Below are 27,388 nucleotides of genomic sequence, written 5' to 3'. Positions count from 1 at the left end.
CCATCCAGCAACCTATCCAAACTTCTCTTAAATGTAACCGTCAAAACCACATCCACTACTTCCACTGGCAGCTCGCTCCACACTCTCACCACCCTCTGAGTAACGAAGTTTCCCCTCAGGTTCCCCTTAACCTAAAACCTATAGTTCTAGTCTTACCCAACATCAGTGGGAAAAAACCTACTTGCATGTAACCTATAATTTTGTATACCTATATCAAATCCCTTATTCTCCTGTGCTCCAGGGAATAAAGTTCTAACTTGTTCAACCTTTCCCCATAACTCAGATCATCAAATCTGGCAAAATCCTTGTAAATTTTCTCTCTACTCTTTCAATCTTATTGATATTTTTCCAGTAGGTAAGTGGCCAGAACTGCAGACAATACTCCAAATAGGCCTCACCACCATTTTGTACAACTTTAACATGAGATCCCAATTCCTGTACTGATTCATGCAGGCTAATCACCACCCACAAATGACTTGTGTTACAAAAAAAATGGAATCAAACCGACAGCGAAACAGTCTGCCAAACTTTATTACACATACTACACCAGGTGTGCCACCCCTTACCAAACCATTTTTCACGCCGGACCACGGCTCCAGCCCCTGCCCCCGGCACAGAGGCTGGTCCTCGCAACAGAGGTCAGAATTCTGAGCTAAACCTCCAGGCCAGCAAAAATCCTGACTCCGTTATCCCCAGGCAAGGGAACGGGTCTGTGTGTGGTCGGGAGAGGAGCAGCACTGGAATTAAACTGCCTGAAAGGGGGATGACGCTCAGAGGAATGCCCGCAGTTTTGAAGGATGTGGGAGGTAGAGGCTCCCCAGAGTGAAGGGCCGCGTTACCTGTTTTTTTTTTTGGGAGGTGTGACCCCGAGTGATGGGTGGAATGATGTGGAATTGAGGCGGAGAGGCAGGGATTGGGCTGTATACTTGATCCACACAGGAGCCACAGAGACAGAGCATTCCATGCTCTTCTCAACATATACAATTCGGGCACCTTCTAACACAGGGGTTGGGGGAGAGCAGAATTAGGAAGGATATCATGGGTAACAGACCTCTCGGCCCAGAGTCTTCGCCCGGCCGCCAACCACTTCCTTACACTGATCCAACATCAAACCCGCCTCTCCCCCTTGTCCACGAACAAGGTAGGGGTGGGGGGGTGGGAACAATTAACCCACCGAGTCAGAAGTTGGGATGTAGGAGGGATAAACAGGGTAGTAGGGAGAAGGTGTGTGTGTGGAGCCTGCATACGGAGAAAGACACGCACAGACACGAGATTCTGTAGATGCAGGAATGCCTGAACAATATACACTGAATGCTGGAGGAACTCGGCAGGTAAGGCAGGATCTACAGAGGGAAATAAACAGCTGACGTTTCAGCCTCTCCCCCCGCCCCTTTGCCAGTCCCAATGAAGAGTCTCAGCTGGAAACATCAATTGTTCATTTTGCCCCTTAGATACTGCCTGACTTGCTGAGTTCCTCCAGCGTTTAGTGTGTGTTACCCAGACGGAGTAAGAAAGACAGACACACACACAACGGCAGAGGGCAGGATCGAACCGGGATCTCCAGAGCCCTGGGGCAGCAGCTTTACCTGTTGAGCCACCGTGTTTAATCTGCTGGGCCTCAGGCCTCCCAACCCAACCAATCTCTATCCCTAATCTGTGTGCCAATCCTCTCCACCCTGCATGGAAGCCAACCTGTCCCGTTGCCCCCACCCAGGAGGGAACAACCGAGGAGCTTAAGTATGAAGGGAATGAAAGGACGGAGTTGGGGGGTGGATGGACAGGTCACGAGTAGGACGAGGAGAGGACAATGGACCATAGTTCCAAGCGATTTGAACAGAGGACAATGAACAGTGAGGAGGCACTCATTCTGCCAGGGAGAGCAGCCCAGGCACCGTGTCACCTCGCCTCCAAGGATCTCTCCTGGCCCACCCCCTACGCCTTGTCCATTGCTGTCTTGTGCTGGACGAGCCCTTTGGCAATTAGATCAGGAATTTCCACAGCCAGCCACGGTCCTAACTGGGGGAGAAAAAAAAAGCCAGTCAATGGATGAGGTGAATACTTCACTCCCTCCCCTTCCCAAACCCGCAAGAGCTGCTCAGTCACCATCTCCTCCGAAACCATGGAACACCCAAGTTCCATCAACACCAACCCATCACACACCGAGAAACACAGAGTGAAGCTCCCCCCACACTGTCCCATCACACACCGAGAAACACAAAGTGAAGCTCCCACAACACTGTCCCATCACACACCGAGAAACACAGAGTGAAGCTCCCACAACACTGTCCCATCACACACCGAGAAACACAAAGTGAAGCTCCCACAACACTGTCCCATCACACACCGAGAAACACAAAGTGAAGCTCCCACAACACTGTCCCATCACACACCGAGAAACACAGAGTGAAGCTCCCCCCACACTGTCCCATCACACACCGAGAAACACAGAGTGAAGCTCCCCCCACACTGTCCCATCACACACCGAGAAACACAAAGTGAAGCTCCCACAACACTGTCCCATCACACACCGAGAAACACAGAGTGAAGCTCCCCCCACACTGTCCCATCACACACCGAGAAACACAAAGTGAAGCTCCCACAACACTGTCCCATCACACACCGAGAAACACAGAGTGAAGCTCCCCCCACACTGTCCCATCACACACCGAGAAACACAAAGTGAAGCTCCCACAACACTGTCCCATCACACACCGAGAAACACAGAGTGAAGCTCCCCCCACACTGTCCCATCACACACCGAGAAACACAAAGTGAAGCTCCCACAACACTGTCCCATCACACACCGAGAAACACAGAGTGAAGCTCCCCCCACACTGTCCCATCACACACCGAGAAACACAAAGTGAAGCTCCCACAACACTGTCCCATCACACACCGAGAAACACAGAGTGAAGCTCCCCCCACACTGTCCCATCACACACTCCCCGGGGTCAGACACAGAGTGAAGCTCCCTCCACACCGTCCCATCACACACTCCCGGGGTCAGACACAGAGTGAAGCTTCATCCACACCGTCCCATCACACACTCCCAGGGTCAGACACAGAGTGACACTCCCTCCACACCGTCCCATCACACACTCCCAGGGTCAGACACAGAGTGACACTCCCTCCACACCGTCCCATCACACACTCCCGGGGTCGGACACAGAGCGAAGCTCCCCCCACACCGACCCATCACACACTCCCTGGGTCAGACAAGGAGTGAAGCCAGTCAGACAAGAACGGACGAGGATCAGGAACTCACCCCAAGGGCCATCAGGTGCCCCAGCCCGAACTTCGGCACATTGCGCGCCCATAGTGGCTTGAAGTGGTCCGTCAGACAAATCTTCCCCCCTCTGCGTGGACAGCAAAGAAGCAGTGTGAACAATCAGAATGAGAGTGGGGAGGTGTCACCCACTGGTAAACAGGGCTCCCAGAATGTAAACGTTACAGAGTTCACTGAGGGATCTAAGATGTATCTAAGGAAGGTCAGGCATTTCTCCCAGGGCAGCAATGGCCAATACCAGAGGACAACTGTTAAAGGTGAGTGGAGGGATGTTCAGGGGAGAGGTCAGAGGTCAGATTTATTTTAAGCATGGAACACACCATTGAGGTAATAGTAGAAGCTGATGCAACAGTGAACACGAGGAAGTCGGCAGATGCTGGAAATCCAAGTGCTGGAGGAACTCAGCAGGTCAGGCGGCACAGACGTTTCGGGCCAAGACCATTCCTGAGGACTGAGAAGGGAGGGGAACAGGAAAGCAGCTAGCTGGAAGGCAGGTAGGTGAAGCCCGGTAGGTGGGAAAGGTCAAGGGTTGGAGAAGAAAGAATCTGACAGGAGAGGAGAGTGGTCCACAGGAGAAAGGCAAGGAGGAGACCCAGGAGGAAGTAATAGGCAGGTGAGAAGTAGTAAAAGATCAGAGTGGGGAATGTGGGGTGGAGGGCTATGTTTAGAGGGAGGAAAAATCGATAATGCCTGAGGGTGGACTCATCTTCGCACGCGCCGGTTATCTTGGACCAACATCTCAGAATGGGAATCAGAACAATAGGGATATTTAAGACACTCTCCGATAATGGTAGGGGACTGATGTGTGCGGTAGAATGAAGGGATCTGGGCATACAGATCCGTAATTCATTAAAAGTGGTGTCACAGATAGATAGGGTCATAAGAAAGCTTTTGGCAGATTAGCCTTCATAAATCAAAGTACTGAGTACAGGAGATGGGATGTTATGCCTAAATTGTATATACACTGGTGAGGCCTAATTTTGAGTATCATGTGCAGCTTTCTGGTCACCTACCAACAGGAAAGATGTAAATAAGCATGAAAGAGTACAAAGAAAATTTACAAGGATGTTGCTGGGACCGGATTATCTGAGTTATAAAGAAAGATTGAATAGGTTCAGACTTTATTCAAAGTTCAAAGTAAATTTTATTATCAAAGTACATATATGTCACCATATACAACACTGAAATTCATTTTCTTGTGGATATACTCAGCAAATCTATAGAATAGTAACTATAACAGGATCAATGGAGTGCAGGGAACCTAGAATATTGAGTGGACATTTGATAGAGGGACGCAAAATTATGTGGGGTATAGACAGGGTAAATGCAAGCAGGCATTCCCACTGAGGTTGAGTGAGCCTACAACTAGAGGTTAAGGGTGAAAGGTGAAACATTTAAGGGACGTGTAGGGAAACTTCTTCATTCAAGAGGGTCATGAGAGTGTTGAATGAGCTACCAGCACAAGTGGTGCATGCGAGCTTGATTTCAACGTTTAAGAGAAGTTTGAATGGGTGCATGGATGGGAGGGGTGTGGTGGGTATGGACCCGGTGCAGGTTGATGGGAGTAGGCAGTTTAAATAGTTCGGCATGGACTAGATGGGCTGAAGGGCCTGATTCTGTGCTGTATTTTTTCTATGAGCACATGTAAGTAAAACCAAGGATTATGGAGGGAAGGGTTAGATTGATGGTGGAGAAAGTTAAATATTCAGCATAACATCAAGTGCTGTACTGCTCTATGAGTTTTCTTCCCCATACGGTTCTTGTTTCTCTTTCTCAGCCCCATTTGCCCATCTTTTCACCATAACTCCTGACCACCCTACTCCTTATCAATCAGGAACACGCCAATCTCTGCCTTAAATGCACCCAATAATTTGGCCTCTGCAACTCTCTGCGCCAACAAAACCCTCAGCTTCACCACCCTGAGGGTGAAGAAGTGCCTCCTCTTCCCAGTTCTGAAGGGACGTCTCTTTATTCTGGGACCCTCAGATTCCAGGTCCTCCCGCTGATGGCAACTTCCTCTCCACATCTGCTCTAGCCAGGCCTTCCAGTATCCAGTGATTAAACTTCGTGTGTGTGTGTGTGTGTGTGTGTGTGTGACAGAGAGAGAGAGAGAGAGAGACAGACAGAGAGGGAGGAGGGAATGGGGAGGGGGGAGAGGGCGAAGGGAATGGGGAGGGGGGAGAGGGGGAGAGGGGAGAGGGGAGGAGGGAGGAGAGAGGAGAGAGGGGGAGAGAGGAGAGGGGGGAGAGAGGAGGGGGGGGGGAGAGGAGGGGGGGAGAGGAGGGGGGGAGAGAGGAGGGGGGGGAGAGAGGAGGGGGGGAGAGAGGAGGGGGGGAGAGAGGAGGGGGGAGGAGAGAGGGGGGGGAGAGAGGAGAGGGGGGGAGAGAGGAGAGGGGGGGAGAGAGGAGAGGGGGGGAGAGAGGAGAGGGGGGGAGAGAGGAGAGGGGGAGAGAGGAGAGAGGGGGGAGAGAGGAGAGAGGGGGAGAGAGGAGAGAGGGGGAGAGAGGAGAGAGGGGGAGAGAGGAGAGAGGGGGGGAGAGAGGAGAGAGGGGGGGAGAGAGGAGAGAGGGGGGGAGAGAGGAGAGAGGGGGGAGAGAGGAGAGAGGGGGAGAGAGGAGAGAGGGGGAGAGAGGAGAGAGGGGGAGAGAGGAGAGGGGGGAGAGAGGAGAGGGGGGAGAGAGGAGAGGGGGGAGAGAGGAGAGGGGGGAGAGAGTAGAGGGGGGAGAGAGGAGAGGGGGGAAGAGAGGAGGGGGGAGAGAGGAGAGGGGGGAGGGGGAGAGGGGGGAGGGGGAGAAAGTGGGAGAAGGAAGGGGAGAGGGGAGGGGGAGGGGGAGAGGAGGGGAGGGGGAGAAGGGAGAGGGGAGAGGGGGAGAGGGGGAGAGGGGGAGAGGTGGAGAGGGGGTGGAGAGGGGGAGAGGGGGAGAGGGGGTGGAGAGGGGGAGATGGGGGGGAGATGGGGGGGAGATGGAGAGGAGAGGGGTAGAGGGGGAGAGGGAGGGGGAGAAGGAGGGGAGGGGGAGAAGGAGGGGAGGGGGGAGGGGGTAGAGAGGGAGAGGGGGTAGAGAGGGAGAGGGGGTAGAGAGGGAGAAGGGGTAGAGAGGGAGAAGGGGTAGAGAGGGGGAGGGGGAGGGAGAGAGAGAGATTGATTGAGGTTGACTGACTGACTGACTCCTGGAGAGAGGGTTTTTTGTGGGCTGTATGTGCATCTGCGTGTGGTGTCTGCATACCCTCCCTGTGGCCCCGTTGGTTCCCGTCCCACATCCCAACAAACATGCGGACATGTTATCCCCACAGTGCACATGTAGATAAGGGGGAGGACAATGGGAATAGGGGTTTAAGATGAGATCAGGATAAATAGTTGGCACGGACTCTGTATGCCGTAAAGCCTAGCATTACTCAATAATATCATTGCTAACCCCATGACCTGGACCTCGGTACTTCCCTGTGCACCCGGATCCTCGATAACTTTGCTGGCAGACCTCATAGAGTTCAGATTGGCACAATCACCACCGACACAGGAGCACCACAGTCCTGTGTGCTTATTCCTCTGCTCTACTCACTTTATACCTATGTCTACATGGCAAAGCTACAACCAAGGCATGACAGCAGCTATATTTCATTAGGAATTTGAGGAGATTTGGTTTGTCACCAAAAACATTCACAAGTTTCTACAGATGTACCGTGGAGAGCACTCTGACTGGCTGCATCACCGTCTGGCATGAGGGGTGGGGTGGGGACAGAGGCTTCAGTACACGATTGAAATAAGCTGCAGAGAATTGTAAACTCAGTCATCTCCATCATGGGCACTAGGTTCCATAGTATCCAGGACATCTTCAAGGAGCAATGTCTCAGAAAGGCAACATGCGTCGTTAAGGACCCCCACCACCCAGGACATGCCCTCTTCCCACTGCTACCATCAGGGAGGAGGTACAGGAGCCTGAAGACACACACTCAACAATTCAGGAACAGCTTCTTCCCCTCTGCCATCCGATTTCTGAACGGACATTGAACCCATGAACATTATCTCACTACTTTTTTATTTCTGTTCTTAACACTTCTTGTTTAACTATTTAAAATACTGTAATTCACATTTTACTCTAATGTATTGCTGCTACAAAGACAACAAATTTCATGACATGTGCCGATGACATTAACCCTGATTCTGATCAGTACTAGATTTTATTTAGATAATTTTCCTTGTTTTGCACATTTGATGGCTTGTTAGTCTTTGTTTACGCGTAGCAATTCATAAAATTCTACTGCGTTTGTTTTGTCCTCTAAATGCCTGCAAGAAAATGAGTCTCGAGGTAAGTGAACTTTAATAAATTGACTTTGAACTTGGGTGGAGGGTGCGGATTGAGGCATTTCGGTGTGGGACTGGCTTGGTGGCTGAGGCCTGCGGTCGACACAGTGCTAAACTGAAACGGACTCGGTGGCTGTGGCTGCTGGACTTGCGGTTTGATGTTTAACACTCTGCCAGTTATTTGCCTACTCTTTTTGCTGTTTGCACGATTGGTTCTTTTTTTTCACGCGGTGGCTGTTTGAAGTTTCCTTCAAACGGGTTCCACATTGTTCCTTTGTCTCGCGGCTGACTGCGGGAGGGCGAATCTTGGGGTCTTCACCACCTTTATTATCCCAGTATGCCTGCCATATGTAACTTTGAGGTTCATCTTCCTGCAGGCAGCCACAAGACAAAGAAAGACAAAAGGATCCACACCCAACAAGGTCAAAAAACATCGAATGTGTGTGAAAAAAGAACAAATCGTACAAACAATTAAAAATCAAGCAAGTGCTGGGGTGGGCCAGTCGGGCTTCAGATTGGTGCTACTTACACAGCTGCAGTTGGGGAAGGAGGTTGTGGACTGGGCGCAGTCGGGGATTGCAACAAGGTAGGTCACCAAGGTATCCAACATGGAGAGGAGAGGTGGGGGTCAAGTGCAGGGAAGGTTGTCGCGGCTGGGGGGAGTTGGTGCACTTTACAGGGTGAGTCGTCGGGAGGGAGCATAGCGATGGGGAGGGGGTGCCAAGGAGGGCAGCTGGGACGTGGCGGGAGAGGCCGCTCCTGATTCATTAGCGCTCTGTGGGATTTTTCTGTGCAGCGTACCTCCCCAAGGCACAGAATCTCTGCCCTACAGAATCTCTGCCCTGGAGTGGGATGCACTGGGGATGGTGGAGCTGGGGAAAGGATATGACAGTGTAAAATTCACCTTGTTTGTCCTCTCTCTACCCCCACCCTATATGCCCCTTCCCACTCACTTTCTCCCCTGCATACATCCTTCAGCCCTCCTCTCATATGCCCCCCTTCATGACATGGCTTTCTCCCCCTCCCCACCACACATCACCATCTCCCCAACCCCTCCCTTATTCCCCCTCCTGCACATTACTGCCGCCCCTCCATACTCCTGTGCTCCTTCCTCCCTTTCTGTTCCACTCCCCACTCCCCTCCCAAACACCCCTCCCACACTTCCTACCTGTACATTTTGGCCGTCTTGCCATCCAGCTCTGGGACGGCGATCTCAGGAGCCGTCGTGGGGTACGTGACGGGAATCTGCCAAAGTTCAGGAGAGGAGGGGTCTTGTCATTTCTGCTTGACTACTACAGACACCCCCCGCCCAACTTCTACCCTGGCATGTTTCCTCCGCGCCCCCCCTACACAATCCCAGCACCAACGCTCACCTTACCCCAAACCCTCACAGCATCTCCCAGACACCTCTGTAACCCCACCTCCCTCCCTCACCCACTCCTCACATAACCCCACAACCCCACTCCCCTCTCCTAAAGTGGAAGTCATGGAAAGGCAAGGATAGCCTGGGGCCATTATAGTCAAGCGAGACCTTTGAAGTCAGACCACTGGAAACTTACCCGACAAGATAGTGTATACTCAACCCAAACGAGTGAGGCCTCTGTAGTGAGACTTTTACAGAAAGGTCTTCCTAAAACATAACCTTCCCTTTACACAACAGGATATGCTGAAGACAGATGAGATAAGAATAAAGGAAAGATGTGAAACATACTACGTGTCTTCATAATCTAATCTAATCTAATACTCAAAAATTAAGGCTCTATTGCCTTCACTATCTCCAAAATATCATTGGCTGTCTGCTTAAAGTTAATTAACTTTATATAACCATATAACAATTACAGCATGGAAACAGACCATCTCGGCCCTTCTAGTCCATGCTGAACTCTTACTCTCACCTAGTCCCACCGACCTGCACTCGGTCCATAACCCTCCATTCCCTCCCTGTCCACATATCTATCCAATTTAACTTCAAAAGACTACATCTCTATTAACATCTCTATTGCGAATGGCGATTGATATTGTAAGTCAGTTCAAACTAATACCATTTACAATAAATAATATCCGCAACTGATAAGCCAATTCTGTATAAAATTAGTAGATTTCTGCTCTGACTTCAGGACAGTGTGGGTGACAGGGGCCTTGCTGTAAACCTTGTGCACAAGTAAAATAAAAAGTGTTTTGAGTCATAAAAGTGCGTGTGTTCCGGGCCCAGTTATTTTAGTTATTCCCCCCTCTGTAACCCCAACATCCTCTCTCACCCACTCGTGTATCCTCAGTACACTCTTGCACCCACTCCACAACCCCCTCGTAACCCCACTACCCTCTCCTACCCACTCCCCCCTTCTGTAACACCATTGCAACCTCCCACCTGCAGGAACAAGGGAGAGGGGGAGTAAAGCGAGAAGGAATGAGGCAGCAGGGAGGAGGGTGGGGAGAAGACGTGGGACGAGGAGAGATGGGGGTGCTGGGGAGAAGACTGGGTGTGGAGAGGGAGGGTGAAAGAGGGGAGGTGGGAGCAACAATGGAGAACTAGAGGGGATGGGAGAAAGGCGTGTGCTGGGAGTAGCAGGGGCAGGGAGAGAAAGGGTCCGGCGATAATGGGAGAGAGGGAAGGGGATAGAGGGGTGATGAATGGAAGCGATAAAGTGGAGCGTGGGGAGATAAGGGGGGTGAGTGGGAGTGCTGGGGGACGTGCTAACTGACTGGGGAAAGTGATAGTTGGTAAGGAAGAGGAGAGAGGGAGAAATGGGGGAGCTGTGAATGACGGGCGGAGGGGAGAACGAGGCGAGAAGGGTGGAAGCGACCGGCAAGGGATGAGAAGTGGGGAAAGAGGGGAGTGGGAGTGACGGGGGAGTTAGAGGGGAGAAAGAGGGGAGAAGGATGGCAGAAACAGGGTAGGTGTGCGTGGGGAGAGGAAGAAGGGTCAGGACAGTAGGTGAGAGGGGGCTGACGAGGAGTGGGAGAGAGGAGCAAGACTGGAGAAGGGTCAGAGAACAAGGTGGAGGGGGTGAACAAGGTGCCAGGCAAACAGGGAGGGAAGGGTGGACAATTGCTCAGTCTCAGAGGGAACGACATCACCACTCACATCGAACTCAATGTCGAATTCGTACTTCAGCAGCTCATGGATGTACCAACATTTGCCGAACCACCTGCGGAAGACAGCCTCAGTGATTCCACCAGCAGCAGCTTCCCCGGCCCACACCCTCCCCGGTTTCTGCCCGTCCGGGACACGGCCGAACTCCAGGACAGCGTGGGTGACAGCAGCCACGCTGCTCTCCTTGTGTACAAGTAAATAAAGTGTGTTTGAGGCACGAGCGTGAGTTTTCAGAGCCCAGTTAATCTGCGATGACAACTGGACAGGTGGGACTGTTTTCCCCGGAGCGAAAGGAGCTGAGGGGTGACCTAATAGAGGTTTATAAAAGCTCGAGGGCTGTAGATAACATGGGTGTCTATTATTTCCCTCTCAGGGTAAGGGAGTCTAAAACCAAATCTCAGAGGGCAGAGATTTAAAGGCGACCCAAGTGATATCAGACCCTGGCCCCAACACTTTACCAACATGACTCGATGTTGATTGGGGCGCCGGTTTATTCAGCACCTTCGCTCCGCCTGCAACAAGCCGGATTTCCCGGTGGCCAGCCGTTTTCATTCCACTGCCCATTCCCATTCCGACACGTCTGACCACGGCCTCCTCTGCTGCCACGCTGTCGGCATACTCAAATCATATTCCGACTGGGTAGCCTCCAACCCGATGGCATGAACATCGATTTCTCCCTCCCCCACCCCACTTTTCCATTCCCCATTCTGGCTCCCCTCTTACCCATTCTCTTCTCCTCACCTGCCCATCCCCTCTCTGGTGCCCCTCCTCCTCCTCGTTCTCCCACGGTTCATTCTATTTCTTCAGCCCAGCTCCTTACGTTCTCATCCCTCCCCCACCCACCTGGCTTCACCTACCACTCTCGAGGTCGTCCTCCTTCCCCTCCACCCACTCTAGCTTCTTCCCCCTTCCTTTCCAGTCCTGACGAAGGCTCTTGGCCCGAAATGTCCACTGTTTATCCCCCTCCATGGGTGCTGCCCGACCTGCTGAATTCCTCCAGCATTTTTTGTGTGTGTTACCGACTCACCTTGTCCCATCTTTGTTGGACTCTAGTCTGAACCAGTCGTTGTCGGCCTGCTTGTTGTTTTCCACGTACTGGAGTGAAAAGAGAGCTCGTGTTAATCAAAAGGTTTGAAGTGGCAGTGTTGCATAACAAGGCGCCATTTCATGGCTGCTTGTTCCATTCCCTGCAGTTACGGACCATAAAGGCTCATCCACACATTAACCTCTGCCAACCTTTGATTAAAATCATTTCTCATAGTCTTACAGCAACAGGCCCTTTGGCCCATCACATTCATGCTAACCTTTTTTTAAGAAGACAGAACACGCGCACTGAAAATGCTGGAGGAACTCAGCAGGTCAGGTGCTGTCCATGGAAAGGAATAAACAGTCAAAGTCTCGGGCCGAAGCCCTTCAGGACGACTGGAAAAGGGGGGGGGGGGAAAGAAGCCAGAATAAGAAAGTGGGCGAGGGGAAGGACTACAAGCTAGAAGGTGAAAAGTGAAGCCAGGTGGGCGGTGGGGGGGGTGAGCATGAAGTAACAAACGAGGACGTGATAGGTGGAAAAGGTAAAGAGCTGAAGACGGAGGAATCTGATTGGAGAGGAGAGTGGACCAAGAGAGACAGGAAGAAGGAGGGGCACCAGAAAGAGGTGACAGGCAGGTGAGGAGAGGGGAACGAGAATGGGAAAGGCAGACAGTGAGAAGGGGGATTGGGGGGGAAATTAAAGCAAGTTTGAGTACCGTTGGGAGTACCCTGACTGGTTGCAATATGGTCTGGTACAGCTGTTCAAATGTACAGGATTGTAAGGAGCTTCAGAGAGTGGCGGACTCAGCTCGATCCAATCACAGACACATCCCTCCCCAACATCGATAGCATCTACGTGAGGCGCTGCCTCAAGACTGGGAGCATTCATCATCAAAGACCCCCACCATCCGGGACATGCCATCTCTTCGCAACTCCCATCAGGCAGGATCAGAATCGGTTTTAATATCATGGGCGCACATCATGAGATTGGTTGTCTTTGCAGCCGCAGCACAAAGCAATACATAATAATGGAGAAAAAAAAGAATTACTGTGAAAAAAATATATAGATAATAGTTAAATTAAATAAGTAGTATAAAATAGAAATAAAAAGGTAGTGAGATAGTGTCCATGGGTTCAATGTCCATTCAGAAAACTGATGGCAGAGGGGAAAAAGCTGTTCCTGAATTGTTGGGTGTGTGTCATCAGGTTTCTGTACCTCCTCCCTGATTGTAGCAATGAGAACAGGGCATGCCCACGGTGATGGGGTCCTTAATGATGGATGCCGCCTTTTTGAAGCATCGCTCCCTGAAGCCCTGGGTAAATGGGAGGCTAGTGCCCATGATGGAGCTGACTGAGTTTACAACTCTCTGCAGTCTCCCTCCACCCCCCTTACCAGACGGTGATTAGATTAGATTCAACTTTATTGTCATTGTGCCGAGTACAGATACAAAGCCAATGAAATTCAGTTAGCATCTGACCAGAAATGCAAAGAGTAGTGTTATTTACAAAATAACTGCGAATAAAAAAAGTGCTATAGCACACAAATATAAAAGTACTGAGACAGTACAATATGGGTGCAATACTGCTTAGCGCTGTGATGTGAGGTTCAGCAGTGTCACAGCCTCGGGAAGAAGCTCTTCCTGAGCCTGCTGGTGCGGGAGCGGAGGCTCCTGTAGCACCTACTGGATGGGAGGAGAGTAAAAAGTCCATGGTTAGGGTGAGATGCATCCCTGATAATGCTTTTCCCCCTGCCCAAGCAGCGTTTATGGTAGATGTCCTCAATGGTGGGCAATTGGGTGCTGATAATCATCTGGGCAGTTTTCATCACACGCTGCAGTGCTTTGCGGTCCGATACGGGACAATTGCCAGACCAGACTGAGATGCAGTTGGTGAGTATGCGCTCAATGGCACAACGGTAAAAGTAATGATCTGTCTTGCCTCTGTACACCATCTGAAATTCTACCTACAATAGTTGTATCGTCAGCAAATTTACAGGTGGCATTTAAAAATGCACAGAACCCTATAGTCCCGCACCAGGACAGCATGGTAGTCTAGTGGTTAGTACAATGCTTTACAGTACCAGTGAAGGGGTTCATTTCCCACCACTGCCTGTAAAGGAGTTTGTACCTTCTCCCACGTGACCACGTGGGTTTCTTCCAGGTGCTCTGGTCCCCTCCCACAGTCCAAAAACATACAGGTTAGTAGGTTAATTGGTCATTGTAAATTGTCTTGTGATTAGGATAGGATTAAATCAGGGAATTGCTGGGCGGCGCGTCTCGAAGGGCAGGAAGAGGCTATTCCGCGCTGTGTCTCAATACATAAAGAAATAATTAAAAAAAAACACTAGGTTCACGAATTCACTTCAATAATCCTGAAATAGATTTTTTTTTGTTTTAATTACGTTGGTTCTCGTTGAAAAGTTATATTTTGCTTATGAATGTTGTGTATCGGATGTTATGTGTTGTCATGTCACTGAAGTAAGTTTTTTGTTACACCTATGCATACGTGTATGCACAATAAACTCGATTTTAACAACCTACCAGCTACCCGCCTAGCAGACCCGTCCCCATTCACACCCCCCGCCCAGATCCCGGCAATTTCTGCAAAACACCCCGCCCGGTTCACATAGACCCCGAATGGAGGACCGGTAGGGCGGGGTTTGACAGGGAGAGGGCCCGGGGACTGGGGAGAGCCGGGTACCTGGGAATTGGGACTCGGGATCCCTTCCGCCCGGACCCTTTGGGAGCACCGGAGGACCGGAAGTGGTGGCCGGTCCGTCCACGACTCCCTCGGCGAGACGCACCCTCCGCCCTCACCGCCCCGACTTGTCGGTCGGCGACCCCGGGGCCAGCGGGCACCTTAATCAGAGCCTGATACTCCTCCTTCAGCCGCTCCCGCCAACGTTCGCCGTCTCGTGGGCCCGCGTTGGTCCGCAGCAACGGGATCCCACTCAAGACCCGGCGTGTCGCCTCGTCCGCCATGGCGTCCCGCCCCCTATCCGATTACGCATGTGCAACTGCCAACCGGTTGACTTGGGTGTCACCATATTGCGGAAGTTGTCTAAGGACCATGGGAAATGTAGTGAAAGAGTCTCGAATGCTTTCCGGGGCTATTTTACGAATGAACTTTTCTCGGGCTTCCAGCCGGGTGTAGATATCGATTTTAAACGACGTTTCGATGACTAACTCTGCCATCTAATCCGGAATGATGCCTGGGCATATCTTAAACACAAAATACTCTGCAGATGCTGGGGTCACAGCAACTCTCACAACTCGCTGGAGGAACTCAGCAGGTCGGGCAGCATCCGTGGAAACGATCAGTCAACGTTTCTGGCCGAGAACCTTCGTCACCACTTAAGAGGGAAGGGGCAGAGCACCTCCGCTCCGTCCACCGCAAGAGACAGGATCTCCCGGTTGCCATCCAGTTCAACTCTGCTTCCCATTCCCATTTGAATATGTCCATACATGGCCTCCTCTACTGCCATGATGAGGCTAAACTCAGGTTGGCGGAGCAACACTTCATAATCCGTCTAGGTAGTCTCCAGGCCCTTGGTATGAACATAGAATTCTCCAACTTCCGGTAATTCCCTCCCCCTCCCCCAGCTGCCTATCACCTCCCTCATGGTTCCGCCTCCTTCTACTACCCATTGTGTTTTCCCCTATTCCTTCTTCACCTTTCCTGCCTATCACCTCCCTGCTTCCCCTCCCCCACCCCTTTATCTTTCCCCTTACTGGTTTTTCACCTGGAGCCTACCAGCCTTCTCCTTCCCACCCTCCCCCCACCTTCCTTATAGGGCCTCTGCCCCCTCCCTCTACAGTCCTGACGAAGGGTTCCGGCCCGAAACGTTGACTGATCGTTTCCACGGATGCTGCCCGACCTGCTGAGTTCCTCCAGAGTGTTGTGAGTGTTGCCTGGGCATATCTTGTCCGGTGGTATATATACGCCACTAATCCGTCCCTCCTGATTGGTTAGTCCTCATACATATGATGTATGTAGTCTTTATAGGAGGATAGAACAATGACGCAGAACAGGCCCTTCGGCCCATAATGTTTCTGCTGAGCACACCAAGTTAAACTAATCCCACCTGTCTGCACAAGCTCCACAATCTTCCATTCTCTGCCCTGTCTGTGTCAGTCTGACTGCCTCTTAAAGACCAGTACCCTGGCAGCCTGTTCAAAGATTTGCTCTGTTAGTCACAAGGGCGTCGAAACATACAGTGAAATGCGTCGTTTGTGTCAATTCAAATCGGTGAGGATCGTATGGGTGCCAACATAGCATACCCACAACTCGCGCCTTTGAGAGAAAAGAGCAAACAGACAAACTCCTTACAGGCAATGGGGACTGACCCCGGGTCGCCTGCCCTGTAACAGCGTTAAGCTAACCACTATGCTACCGTGCCATCTGGGGTCAATTCCAGCTGCTGCTTGTAAGCAGTTTGTACGTTCTCCCCATGACCGCTGGGTGCTCCGGGTTCCTCCCGCATTCCAAAGATGTACGGGTTATTCGGTGATTTGGACACATGGGTGTCTTTGGGCGGCATGGGCTCAGTGGGCCTGAAAAGCCCATTACCCGTTCTGTACCTCAAATGGAATTAGAAGGAAACCCCACCTGGTGATCATTGGTGCAGCAACAGTTTCACAGTAACCATATGCTGACATACTGCCCCAGTAATTACTTACTGTAATTCGCTGTTTTTTTCTAGGTTTACCACGTATTCCATTGTACAGCTGCCACAAAGCTAACAAATTTCACGACATATTAAACCTGATTCTGATTCTGAGATGAGCCGACGGCTGTGATAGAGACAAGAAACCCTGTTAATCTGACCCCATGCAAAACCTGCCGGAGGAACTCCGCAGGCCGGGCAGCATCTGTGGAGGGAACTGAATGACGGATGCTACAAACAACAGCACACCAGTACAGGTCTGTCAGGCATCGCGATCCACGAGCTCACCGGGGGCTGGGGTTAGATGAACGTGTATGTCTGTGGATGGAAGGGAGGGAAGAACGGGCTCGATTCACAGTTGTTGTTTTGTATGTTGTCTTTTGCTTCCTCGTCTGTTTGTTTGTTTATCTATGTAGTGATATGCCCAGCAAACCCTGTGCTTGGTGAAAACCTCTCTCTCACCCCCCTCTCCCTCTCCCCCTCCATCCTCCTCTTCTCCCCCTCTCATTGTCTCTCCCCTTCTACCTCTCCCCCTTCTCTCTCTCCCTCTCCCCATCTCCACCCTCCCCTCTCCCCCTATTCATCTCTCCCTTTCTCCCCCTCCCCCTCTCCCCTCCCCACTCTCCTCTCTTCCTCCCCTCCCCCTCTTTCCCTCCCCCTCTCCTCGTCTCTCCACCTCCCCTCTTCCCCTCTCTCCCTCTCTCCCTTCTCCCCCTCTCCCTCTCTCTCTCCCTGTCTGTATTTAAGAGTACTATTTACAGCAGATTTAAAGGCAACTGTTGCACCATCAAATTTTGTGAAATATCTGCAATATCAATCACTTTGTCAATATAACTTCTACATCTGCCTTAAAGCCTACTCTCAATTCCCTGCAATCACGTAGCAAGGCTGAATATCAGACGTTCTTTGACCAGGCTTCCCTGAAGAGTTCTAGTGTGTGAAATTAATCAATACCATCTGTCCAGATAAAAACTGCCCTTGCTCTGTGCTGCCACAGTTATGATATTTCAGTAAGAATGTATTGGGCTGCTTAATCACAGAGAATGAGTTCGTTATTAACGGCGTCATTGATAAGGACACCCATGAGTAACGGGGACAAATTTCACGATACACAACTGCGATGCAACCGTGGCGACTGGCTGGTAAATCCAGTTGGAAGTTAAATTTCGATGGAGACTATAAATCTCTCTCTCTCTCTGCAGCAGCAGTACAATGCAACAGATGGTAAACATCAGAGAAACGGTGAATTACAGGGGAGAAAGGAGGAGGAGAGAGACAGAGAGAGAGGAGAGGGGAAAGGGAGGGAGAGAGAGGGAGAGGATGGGAGAGGAAGAGAGGGTGGAAGAAGGAGGGTAAGGGAGGGTGAGAGAGAGGGGGGAGGGTGGGAGAGAGAGGGGAGGAGGGAGGGAGAGAGAGCTGGGGGTGGGAGAGAGGGGGAGAGATGGAGGGTGAGAGAGAGTGGGAGAGGGAGAGAGAGGGGGAGGGTGAGAGGATAGGAGAGGGAGGGAGGGTGGGAGAAGGAGGGTAAGGGAGGATAGGAGAGAGAGGGAGGGAGAGAGAGCGGGAGGGTGGGAGAGAGAGGGGGAAAGAGGGAGGGTGTTGGAGAGGGTGGGAGAGGGAGAAATTCTTGCCGATCTCGGGAGAAAAAGCGTCGCGACTGACTTTTAACATGGTAAATCAGCGAGCTGGTTTGTTATGTCTCCCCTCTCGCTGTGAAAGGGAGACGCCTCTTTTCCCCTTCATTCGGGATGGAGAGAGCGCCTGTGGCACATCGAATTGTCGGGTGAAAGATTAGTTTTTGTTATCCTGCAGATCATGACCTTTATTGGGGGCTTTGCATCCTTGGTGGGTGCAGGGTGCTGATGTTTTTATCTTGCGGAAGAGTGTGGGTGTGGGTGAGGGTCGTTGCTTTACTGCTGCTGGTGCATGGAAGGGGGTAGTGAGAGGCTATGTGGTTCTAACGCTTTTACTGTCACTGATTCTTTGAAGTGCTCTTCTGTTTCCGTGGGTGTCTGCGAAGAACAAGAAGTTCAGGATGTATATTGCATGCATTTCTCTGACATTAAGTGGAACTATTGAACTATGGTACCGCGCGAGTAGGCCCTTCCGGCCATGCCGTCCCCGCAATCCCCGATAAACCCCATTAAGCCAGACCTAATGATGGGACAATTTGCAATGACCAATTAACCTACTAACCGGTAGGTCTTTGGACTCTCAGAGAAAACCGGAAAACCTGGAGGAAATCATAGGGAGGACGTATAAAGGCTCCTGACGGAACGCACCGGAATTGAACTCCGAACTCTGGAGCGCCCCAAGCTGTAACAGCGTCGCGCTAAAGGCTACGGCTACAGTGGCGTTGTGTTCTCTGTGGGCTCCTCCCAGCATATCCTTGGGAATTTATTTATCTTCCTGTTTATTGATTGATTGAGCAGACTCATCCGGCCCAATGGACCGCACTGCCCAGCAACCCACCTGTTTCACGCTAGCCTAATCACCGGGCAGTTTACAGTGGCCAATACGTCTACTAACCGATACATCTTTGGACTGTGTTTGGGAACCAGAGTTCCCGGAGGAAACCCACGCGGTCACGGGAAGAAAATACAAACTCCTTACAAACGGCATTGGAATTCAACTCTGAATTCCGGAAAAGAACGACACTGTAACAGTGTCGCGGCAACGGCGACAGTAGCGTTAACGCAAATAGCAAATTTCGCTGCATGTTTTGATGTACATTGGATAAATAAATTTGAATCGGTCAATCTAACCTCTCCTTCTCGCGTAGCTCTGCAGTTTTCTTTCATTCATCTCTCTGAGAGCTTCTTAAATGTCCCGAATGTATCTGCGGGTGGCGGGGTGGGGATACGTCTCTACCAAAGTAGGTGTAGGGTGCTCCTTCCCTCCGCTAGCCTGCAGGTCACCCTTGGGCAAGGTGTAGCACCTGCCTATGCACCCCCTCAGCCCGATCAGGGTCATGTGAAGCCATGGGAGCAGGTGGTGGATGGTCGCATGAGCAGCTGGTACGTATCAAAAGTCCAGGTGATGTGACCACTGATGCCAGGCAGACAATCTCTGAAGAGAATTAGTGATGGCTGGGGTCACACGTCCTGTCAAGACACTGCCCATGAGGCAATGTCAGCCCACTTCCGTGGGGGGAAAGCTTGGCAAGAGCAATCATGGTCACGGATTGAGAAAAGAATAAGAACAGCGTGAGGGTGGTCAGATGGAAGACCATGATCGACCACATCATATGATGCGGCACGTAATGATGATGATTATGAATGTATCTGCCTCTACCACTACCCCTGGAAGCGTGTTCCACGACAATCAAAGACACTTAACATGAATTAGCTTCAGAAATGTTCTTGTGAATGCTGCTTACGGAATGACAGTTGTCTGTGATGCTGCTGCAAGCGGGCACATACACGTACTTGCGCCCATGAGAATAAACGTGAATATGAATAATCTCCCTTCCCCCTGCCCCCCACAGCAGTTTATAAGACCATAAAGTATAATAGAATGAGGCCATTTGGCCCATCGAGTCTCCTCCGCCATTTCACAATAGCTGATCAATTTCCTGTCAGCTCCAATTGCCCTGCCTTCTCCTCGTTTACCTTCAAAGCCCTGACCAATCAAGAATCTATCAACCTCTGCCTGAAAAATACCCAATTACTTGGCTTCCACAGCCGCCTGTAGCAGCGAATTCCACAGATTCACCGCTCTAGCTAAAAGAAATTCCTCCTCATCTCCTTTCTAAATGGTCATCCTAATCTGAGGCTGCGTCTTCTGCCCACACCACAGGAAACATCCCCTCCACATCGGCGCTATCGAGATCCTTCAACGCGCGAAAAGTTTCAGTGAGATCCCTCCTCGTATTTCTGAATTCCAGTGAATACAGACCCAGAGCCATCAAACGCTGCTCACATGACAAGACTTTCCTTCCCAGAATTATTTTTGTGAAACTCCTTTGAACCCTTCACAATGCCAGCACATCATTTCTTAGAAAAAGGACCCATGCTTTTACCGTGCTCATGGTTCTTCATCAAATTATGGTATTGCTTTGCACTGCTGTAACTATATGTTATAATTATGTGGTTCTGTCAGTGTTAATCTTTGGTTTCTCCTGTTTTCTGTGATATTACTCCAGAGAAACATTGTATCATTTCTTAATGCATGTATGCATTTTTAAATGACAATAAAAGAGAATTGAGTGTTCTCATAATCTAAAAACTGCTCACAGTACTCCAAGAGAAGGCCGCAAGGCAGTTGTTTTTATTTAAATAAACACAAAGCAGAACTAAACATAAAATAGATTTTATTAGATAATTCAGGTAACAATATAAAGAAAAATAAACTAATCTTTACAAGCATAAAATAAAATCAATCTTCCTCCTCGGCCCTCTTGTCCAGATCTGCCGAATCGATGCCAACCTCCTCGTAGTCCTTCTCCAGCGAGGCCATGTCCTCCCGCGCGTCCTGGAACTCCCCCTCCTCCAGCCCCTCGCCCACGTACCAGTGGACGAAGGCCCGCTTGGCGTACATCTTGTCGAACTTGATGTTCATGCGGGTCCAGGCCATGGCCACAGCAGTGGTGTTGCTCAGCATGCAGACGGCGCGCTGCACCTTGGCCAGGTCGCCGCCGGGCACCACGGTCGGGGGCTGGTAGTTGATGCCGACCTGTGGGACAGGACAGAATGCAGCTCGGTTACACAGAGAAACTGCTTCAAGAGGAGAGGCACAGGCGGCCACTAGGCGGAGCACTGGGGATACAACCAGAGACAAGAGGCCCATGTTGGATCCCCACCGTGCGCCCCCTGCTTCCTTAGCTTTGCGCCCTAATACGTGATGTAGAATTAACTGGCCGCTGGGCAAGGCATGCGAGCGGTGACGGATTTAGAGATCGTTAAATGGAAGGGAAACAGGATCGAAAGAAGAGCTAGCATGAACTCGATGAACCGAATATATACTCAATGGCTTTTTATTAGGTACACCTGTTCACCTGTCCATTAATGCAAATATCTAATCAGGCAATCACGTGGCAGTAACTCAATGCGTAAAAAGCATGCAGACGCGGCCATGAGGTTCAGTTGTTGTTCAGACCAAACATCAGAATGGGGAAGAAATGTGATCTAAGTGACTTTGACCGTGGAATGATTGTTAGTGCAAGACGAGTTAGTTTGGGTATTTCAGAAATTGCTGATCTCCTAGGACTTTCACGCACAATATCTCCAGAATTTACAGAGAATGGCGTGAAAAACAAACAACAAAGAAAAATTATCTAGTGAGCGGCAGACCATGAACGTACACTCAGTGGCCACTTTATTTGGTACTTGGAAAATAAATTTAATTTAAACTTTGGTAACCTGGGTTTTCGAAGCCGAAAGCTGAGAGATCAGAAGGTTCGCAATAAAGTGGCCACTGTCTAGAAAAATAGATTTACGAGGGGAGTCTGCGGCTACGCAATTCAGATAGACGGGGCGCTCCTAAGAGATCTACTTAGTCTATCAGAGCTAGGCAGGAATGGTTACGGATTCGAGCAGAAACAGCTCTGGTCCTTGCGGGGGTCCCATGTCTCGTGAGAGTACCGGTTTGGGTGAGGGCCCCGTAACGAGGGTTCTCCGGACTGGTCTCAAAGCCTCCACTCACCTTGAAGCCGGTCGGACACCAGTCCACGAACTGGATGGAGCGCTTGGTCTTGATGGTGGCGATGGCAGCGTTCACGTCCTTGGGCACCACGTCTCCGCGGTACAACATGCAGCACGCCATGTACTTGCCCTGGCGGGGGTCGCACTTCAACATCTGGTTGGCCGGCTCGAAGCAGGCGTTGGTGATCTCAGCCACAGACAGCTGCTCGTGATAAGCCTTCTCGGCCGAGATGAGGGGCGCGTAGGTCACCAGCGGGAAGTGGATGCGAGGGTAGGGCACCAGGTTGGTCTGGAACTCCAGAAGGTCCACGTTGAGGGCGCCGTCGAAGCGCAGCGAAGCGGTGACAGACGACACCACCTGACCCAGCAGGCGGTTGAGGTTGGTGTAGGTGGGGCGCTCAATGTCCAGGTTCCGCCGGCAGATGTCGTAGATGGCCTCGTTGTCCAACATGAAGGAGCAGTCCGAGTGCTCGAGGGTGCAGTGGGTGACCAGCACCGAGTTGTAGGGCTCGACCACGGCGGTGGAGATCTGGGGCGCCGGGTAGACGGAGAATTCCAGCTTGGATTTCTTGCCGTAATCGACGGAGAGTCGCTCCATGAGAAGGGAGGTGAAGCCCGAGCCGGTGCCGCCCCCGAAGCTGTGGAAGATGAGGAACCCCTGCAGCCCCGTGCACTGGTCCGCCTGCGGGGAAAGAGGTGTGAGCGTGAGGTACTGTGCCGTTCTCTGTTCGGAATGGGAGAGGTTAGTGGGACAGGTGTGGATTGGGATCAACACTGGCCAATGGGAAACGTTTACAATTCGCTGATGGACACCTGCCCACAACCTACCAGCTTCCGGATGCGGTCCAGGACCAGGTCCACGATCTCCTTGCCGATGGAACAGTGGCCCCGCGCGTAGTTATTGGCCGCGTCCTCCTTGCCCGTGATGAGCTGCTCGGGGTGGAAGAGCTGCCGGTAGGTTCCGGTCCGGACCTCATCTGTGTGGGGGAAAAAGATTTCAGAACGGGAGGATTAGCACGCTTTATTTATTTATTTATTTGTTTGTTTATTTTGCAATCCGCAGGGCGTCTTACTGAGAGGGGAGGAGACCGCGTTGAGGTTTCTATATGTCAGCACTATTACGCCCCCTTACCGACCACGGTGGGCTCCAGGTCGATGAAGACAGCCCGGGGGACGTGCTTGCCCGCCCCTGTCTCGCTGAAGAAGGTGTTGAAGGAATCGTCGCCCCCTCCAATGGTCTTGTCACTCGGCATCTGTCCATCCGGTTGGATGCCGTGCTCCAGACAGTACAGCTCCCAGCAAGCGTTACCCAGCTGAACGCCGGCCTGCCCGATGTGGACTGAGATACACTCACGCTGTGGAAAGAGGGAGACGGGGAGGACAGCCGGTTATTCAGAAAGAACATCGGGCGAAGACCTACGTGTCCCACGAACATAATCTTATTTTAGTAAATAACTTTATTTTGTAATATTTCTGAATAAGGTATATTTTTGAGGAAAAATGAACATAATTTCCTTGAGGTTCCCACTAGTTAAGGGCGGATCCGTCCGCAATCCTTCCCCACGTAGACCCGCGTAGCGCCTACTCCGAATGGTGCCTCCTTTCCGCCTACCCGATTCACCCAATGGAGTCACCGCCTGAACCCCACACCACCAGTGAGGACGCGCCCCCAGAACTCTTAGTGAATTCAGCCTGGGACACGTACCATGATCTCTATCTTTCTATCTCTCTCTCTGCTCTCCCAGCTTCAGCGAATTTGTCGCAGCGCATCTCGAACGCACCTATTTATACCCCACCCGGTGGAACGTTCTCTTCAGCCGGGCCGCGTTCTGATTGGCGCAAACGGGGCCAGCGGATCAGATTGGAACGGGGAGACAAAGGCCGCGAGAACGGCGATTGGTTCTTGGCGCCAGTGAAGGAACAAAGGGGTTCTCGGCGAACCTGTTATTCGAAAGGCGCAGGGTGATAAAGCAACCGTTTGGAACTCAGTCGTCCTTTCGGCGCAGGGACGAACCACCCAAGACCCCAGAAATCCATTGAAAACCAAGGAGATCACTTCCGCATACCTTATTCCAGGTGCTGCCCATCGGGGACCACCGTATAATCTCAATGCACAGACATTACTCCTCTGACCAAGCTCGAACATAGAGATTTACAGCACATTACAGACCATTCGGCCCACAATGTTGTGCCGACCATGTAACCTAAGAATTTCCCGAGCGCATGGCCCTTTATTTTCCTAAGCTCCGTGTACCTGTCTAAGAGGTTCCAAATAAACAGCGTGAAGTGTGAAAAATACGAACCGATTCGCTTTGCGGGTCGAAGTTGAAGGCAGAATATAGGGTTAAAGAGAGGCTTATAGCAGCGTGGCGGAACAGAGGGTCTTAGGACCCACGTCCCTGGATCAGTCAAGTCAAAGGATGCTTAAGAAAGCCTGCGCCGTGTTAGCTTCCGTTAGTCGCCCTGCTGAGTTAAAGACCGTGAGGTAATATTGCAGCTCTATATATCTCTAGCTGGACTACATTAGTGTTCACTTCATTATAGGAGGGTGTAGAAGATTTATAGGGGTGCAGAGGAGATTTACCAGGATGCTGCTTGTCGTGCGAAGAGCGAACTTGGGCTTTTCACTTCGGAACGAAGAAGGAGAGAAGTGACTTGATGGAGATGGTCGAAGTGATAAGAGGCAGAGATCCAGAGGATATGCAAGAGAGTTTTTCCAGGAAATGGCTAATACGAGGAGGAGGGGCATAATTTTAGGGTGTTTGGGGGCAAGCGTCGGGGAGAGGTCAGAGCTGTTACTCTTTTTTACCAGAGAGTGGTGGGTGCGTGGAACGCCCTGCCAGGCTAGTGATAAACACAGGTACACTAGGGGCATTTAAGACACTCTCAGATAGGCCCTTGGATGATGGAAATTAAAGGGCTATGTGAGAGATAAATGTAGGTTAAATTGAGATTAGATCACCCTTACTGAGGTAAGGATCGCCCTCTAGAGTCCCTGTCCTGGCCTAGCCTTTTAAATTGTGCCCAGGTGTAGCCTATCTTCGTGATGTCAGATCTTTTCTCTTCCAGAGACGAGTGCTAGGAGTTTCCACTGGCATTTCTGTAGCTCTGGACATTGACGGTACGGGTTTGCTAGCTCCATACCCATCCACAGACATACATGTTCATCTAACCCCAGCCCCCGGTGAGCTCGTGGATCACGGTGCCCGACGGACCTGTACTGCTCTGCGCTGTTGTTTGTAGCATCCGTCATTCAGATGCTGCCCGGCCTGCGGAGTTCCTCCGGCGGTTTTTGCGTGGGGTCAGATTAACGGGGTTTCTTCTCTCTGTCACAGCCGTCGGCTCATCTCAGAATCAGAATCAGGTTTAATATGTCCTGAAATTTGTTAGCTTTGCGGCAGCTGTACAATGCAATACCTAGTAAACCTAGAAAAAAACAGCGAATTACAGTAAGTAATTACATATAAAATATGTTAAAGTATATAATAGTTAATTAACAAGGGTAAAAATAGATATTAAAAAGTACTGGTGCTGTGTTACGGATTCAATATTCATTCAGAAATCGGATGACAGAGGGGAAAAAGCTGTTCCTGAAGAGTAGAGTGTGTGCCTTCAGGCTTCTGTACCTCCTCCCTGATGGTAACAATGAGAAGGGAGTATGTCCTGGGTGATGGGGGTCCTTAATAATGGATGCCACCTTCTTGAGACACCGCTCCTCGAAGATGTCCTGGCTACTACGGAGACTAGTGCTATCATGGAGCTGACTAATTTCCCAACTCTCTGCGGCTTACTTCGATCCTGTGCAGTGGCCCTCCCATACCAGACGGTGATGCAGCCAGTCAGAGTGCTCCCCACCGTACATCAGTAGAGACGTTCCAGTGTTTCAGATGACAAATCGATCTCCTCAAACTCATAGTGAAATATAGCCGCTGTCTTGCCTTCTTTTTAGCTGCATCGATATGTTGGGACCAGGTTAGATCCTCAGAGAGATTGACACCCAGAAAATTGAAATTGTTATTAATGTCTGTGCAAGAGGGGAGAGAATTAAAGGAGAATCGAGGGGCAACTTTTTCACACAGAGTGTGGTGGTTATGTGGAACAAGCTGCCAGAAAGGACGCGATAGCGGCGGGTACAACTGCAACGTTTAAAAGCTACTTCGACGGGTACATCAAAGTTCAGAAGTTCTGAGCAAATTTATTAAGAAAATACATATATGTCACTGTTTACAACCTTGAGATAACATTTCCTGCGGGCATACTCAATAAATCCATGGAATAATAGCCGTAACAAAGACTGCACCAACTTTGGTGTTCAGCCGGTGTATTAAAGACAACAAACTGTATAAATACAATAATAATAATAATAATAAAGCCATAAATATGAGAACATGAGATGAAGAGTCCTTGAAAGTGAGTCTGTAGTTTATGGGGGTATTTCAGTGATGGGGCAAATAAAATTGAGTGGTTATCCCCTTTGGTTCAAGAGCCTGATGGTTGAGGGGTAATAACTGTTCCCAAACCAGGAGGTGTGAGTCCTGAGGCTCCTCTACCTTCTTCCTGATGGCAGCAACAAGAATAAAGCACGGCCTGGATGGCGTGGGGGGGGGGGGGGCGGGGTCGCTGATGATGGATGCTGCTCTCCTGCAACATCGCTTCATGCAGATGTGCTCAATGATGGGGAGGGCTTTACCGTGATGGACTGGGCCGTATCCACTACTTTTGGTGGGATTTTATGCTCAAAGCCTTGGTGTTTCCATATCAAGATGTGATGCAGCCAGTCAATATACTCTCCACCATTCATCTATAGAAGTTTTAGCTGTCATGCCGAATCTCCACAAACTCCTAAGGCAGAAGATGCTTTCTTCGCAATTGCACTTACAGGCCCAGGACAGGCCCTCCAAAATTTGATTGGTTAGTGACACAGGCCAAATTCAGATCAATGGGACTAGCTCAAGGAATCACCTTGGTTAGCATGGATGAGTTGGGCCGAAGGACCGTTTCCTCCATATGAGCCTTGTAACTAAAACTTCCTAAGGTGAATGTGGAGGGGATATGATGGTCCCTCAAAACAATTGTCCTCCATCACTAAGGACCCTCAGCACCTGGGATATGCTCTCTTCTCATTGTTGCCACCAGTGGGAGGTGCAGGAGCCTGGAGACTCACACATGGTGATTCAGGAACAACTTCTTCTCCTCAGCCAAACAATGTCCGAATGGTCAATGGCTAAGCGCAGCTTCAATGCAGTACTTAACTTTGCTGACGACACCACTGTCACAGGCCAAATCAATGTATAGGAGAATGATTGAAAATCTAGTTGAGTGGTGCCACAACAACTATCTCTTACTCAATGTCAGCAAGGCTAAGGAGCCG

At 50.7% G+C, this 27,388-nt stretch overlaps 2 protein-coding genes and 1 long non-coding RNA gene across 4 annotated transcripts; 1 reads left to right on the top strand and 2 right to left on the bottom strand.

Moving 5' to 3' along the window:
* Window positions 1-513: 513 nt before the first annotated feature.
* ufc1 (ubiquitin-fold modifier conjugating enzyme 1) lies at window positions 514-15,202 on the bottom strand. Its single transcript, XM_072246500.1, has 6 exons — window positions 14,568-15,202; window positions 11,711-11,778; window positions 10,675-10,738; window positions 8,758-8,834; window positions 3,266-3,356; window positions 514-2,016 (listed from the first exon to the last, which is right to left on the bottom strand). Exons 1-6 carry the CDS (start codon window positions 14,688-14,690, stop codon window positions 1,933-1,935), a joined length of 507 nt encoding a protein of 168 aa, XP_072102601.1. The 5' UTR covers window positions 14,691-15,202; the 3' UTR covers window positions 514-1,932.
* Window positions 15,203-15,532: 330 nt separating this feature from the next.
* On the top strand, window positions 15,533-23,380 carry LOC140190002 (uncharacterized). The gene is made up of 3 exons (XR_011883524.1): window positions 15,533-15,609; window positions 16,412-16,632; window positions 23,081-23,380. It is a non-coding gene; the product is annotated as an uncharacterized lncRNA (long non-coding RNA).
* LOC140190001 (tubulin alpha-1A chain-like) lies at window positions 16,880-23,285 on the bottom strand. 2 transcript variants are annotated; one of them, XM_072246388.1, is made up of 5 exons: window positions 23,150-23,270; window positions 22,846-22,994; window positions 22,019-22,699; window positions 20,789-21,049; window positions 16,880-16,900 (listed from the first exon to the last, which is right to left on the bottom strand). In XM_072246388.1, exons 1-5 carry the CDS (start codon window positions 23,268-23,270, stop codon window positions 16,880-16,882), a joined length of 1,233 nt encoding a protein of 410 aa, XP_072102489.1. The 2 variants fall into 2 exon arrangements, with proteins under 2 accessions (XP_072102489.1, XP_072102490.1); XM_072246389.1 differs by lacking the exon at window positions 16,880-16,900 and having other exon boundaries at window positions 20,753-21,049; window positions 23,150-23,285.
* Window positions 23,381-27,388: the final 4,008 nt, after the last annotated feature.

The sequence above is a fragment of the Mobula birostris genome, chromosome 29 (genome assembly GCF_030028105.1).
Source record: "Mobula birostris isolate sMobBir1 chromosome 29, sMobBir1.hap1, whole genome shotgun sequence".
Lineage (NCBI taxonomy): Eukaryota > Metazoa > Chordata > Chondrichthyes > Myliobatiformes > Myliobatidae > Mobula > Mobula birostris.
This window is presented reverse-complemented; position numbering and strand designations above follow the sequence as displayed.

Coding starts and splice junctions, on each gene's coding strand:
- ufc1 (XM_072246500.1), bottom strand. CDS start 14,690: ATGGCGGACGAGGCGACACGCCGGGTCTTGAGTGGGATCCCGTTGCTG. Junction 11,779..14,567: donor AGTATCAGGCTCTGATTAAG/GTGCCCGCTGGC, acceptor TTTTCACTCCAG/TACGTGGAAAACAACAAGCA. Junction 10,739..11,710: donor TCCAACAAAGATGGGACAAG/GTGAGTCGGTAA, acceptor TGTCTTCCGCAG/GTGGTTCGGCAAATGTTGGT.
- LOC140190001 (XM_072246389.1), bottom strand. CDS start 23,270: ATGCCGAGTGACAAGACCATTGGAGGGGGCGACGATTCCTTCAACACC. Junction 22,995..23,149: donor CCTGGAGCCCACCGTGGTCG/GTAAGGGGGCGT, acceptor TCCCCCACACAG/ATGAGGTCCGGACCGGAACC. Junction 22,700..22,845: donor TGGACCGCATCCGGAAGCTG/GTAGGTTGTGGG, acceptor CTTTCCCCGCAG/GCGGACCAGTGCACGGGGCT.